The 1533-nt window shown below is 35.8% G+C and overlaps 1 protein-coding gene across 2 annotated transcripts in view; it reads right to left on the bottom strand.

Annotated features, from left to right (window-relative positions):
- Positions 1-1502, bottom strand: part of LOC106882103 (limb region 1 protein homolog) — a 59707-nt gene extending 58205 nt beyond the window's left edge. The window contains exon 1 of one of the 2 annotated variants that reach the window (XM_014932660.2): positions 594-1502. In XM_014932660.2, the coding sequence (XP_014788146.1) occupies positions 594-662 (69 nt within the window). In that variant the 5' untranslated portion in view covers positions 663-1502. The remainder of the gene's footprint in view (positions 1-593) is intronic. The other variant, XM_014932661.2, reaches the window with a different exon arrangement.
- Between the last annotated feature and the right edge of the window lie 31 nt (positions 1503-1533).

The raw sequence follows: 1533 nt of genomic DNA, 5'->3' as shown, positions 1-1533 counted from the left end.
GGGGGGGGGGAGAGATATAATCGATTAGTTTAAGGATCGAATACACGACTGGTATTTATTTTATGGAACACGACTCCAGCGAGACTTTCGACTACATTTACATACAAAAAATAAGAGAGGGATATCCTACGTGTCTCAAAGCCTACAAGGGTCATAAGCCCGAAATTATGAAATTAAATGGTCAGTTAGGCATCCAGGTGTGTGTACGTGCATAACTGAAAAATATTCATTGTATGTGACTCATGTTTAATGTTTATCTCTGACACACAACCACACACACATATATATATAGATATATATATATATATATATATATATATATATATATATATATATATATATATATATATATCCATGCGTATTTATCAAAAAAGTATAGTTCATATATGAAGTTCAACACAACACTTAACTGTTATTCAATCTATCCTAGAAAGATGAAACAAACATTAATAATAATTTCTAAGTAGAAGGAAACCGCTTGTTACCATTTTTTTTTTTCCAGAGGGATGAAACAGAAGATCAGAAATACAGAATGAATGTAAAAATGAAGAATAATTAAGGCAACTGGTGCTGCCGTTTTTTCTTCTACTTACGACATGTTCGCGAATGGCATTGTGAAAAACTTGCTCTCTGACATCCAATTCGTTGTCGTCTCCAATCATTTTGGAAAGACGACATTGGTATACCCCTCCAACTGCATGGTTACATCGATCTGTAGAGTTGTTATTGTTACCAAGTAAGTGTTTCTCTTCAAAAACATGAACCACCACCACCAATAAGACTTGGCACTAACAACTGCCCGGTCTCCTTGCTGCTGCTACTTATTGTCGTTTGTAAATGGTAAATGTTCTTCTGTTGCTGGTTAAGTGTTTTTAACACGTCCGTTAAAACCCCACTTGTTTTCAAGCCAACGAGGGAGCTGCTTACATGGGTCACACAAACCTCCTTCCAATGGCACACTGCTTGTTCGTTCAGGTCAACTGACCTGCCTGGGGTTCAATACCAACAATCCCCGTTTATCTTTGTGTGTGTGCGTGTGTGTGTGTGTGTATAAGACTATTGATACAATAAAAGATAGACAGACAAACAGATGAGGGAGTGACAGATAGGAGCCTATAATAAGAGATAGAGATGGCTGGGATCTATTACTAGTTCTTGCTTGTTTTGTATTGCTATCCGTTGAGGAAGTTAACGACCAGGACAACAGACAACTCAAACATACATACCAACGGTTATCCTCATACAACGCTACACGCACATGCACAATATATATTTCTTAGTTACGTGTATGCAAGTCGTTAAATATGTGTTCATGTGTCCCTGTCTAACAGTTGTAACTTTTACTTCCACTTTTCTAGCTGTCCATTTTCGAAATCTATACAATTTCTCTATTTACACCTATAAACATGCAAACATACACACAAACAATAGGAATGTTGTTCTGCGTACACGCGCACGTGTACGTGTTATACTTTGTCGTTATATATATATGTGTATATATATATATATATATATATATATATATATATATAT

The sequence above is a fragment of the Octopus bimaculoides genome, chromosome 17, assembly GCF_001194135.2.
Source record: "Octopus bimaculoides isolate UCB-OBI-ISO-001 chromosome 17, ASM119413v2, whole genome shotgun sequence".
NCBI classification, from domain to species: domain Eukaryota; kingdom Metazoa; phylum Mollusca; class Cephalopoda; order Octopoda; family Octopodidae; genus Octopus; species Octopus bimaculoides.
Note: the sequence above shows the minus strand (reverse complement) of the source record. Positions and strands in the feature narration are given on the sequence as shown.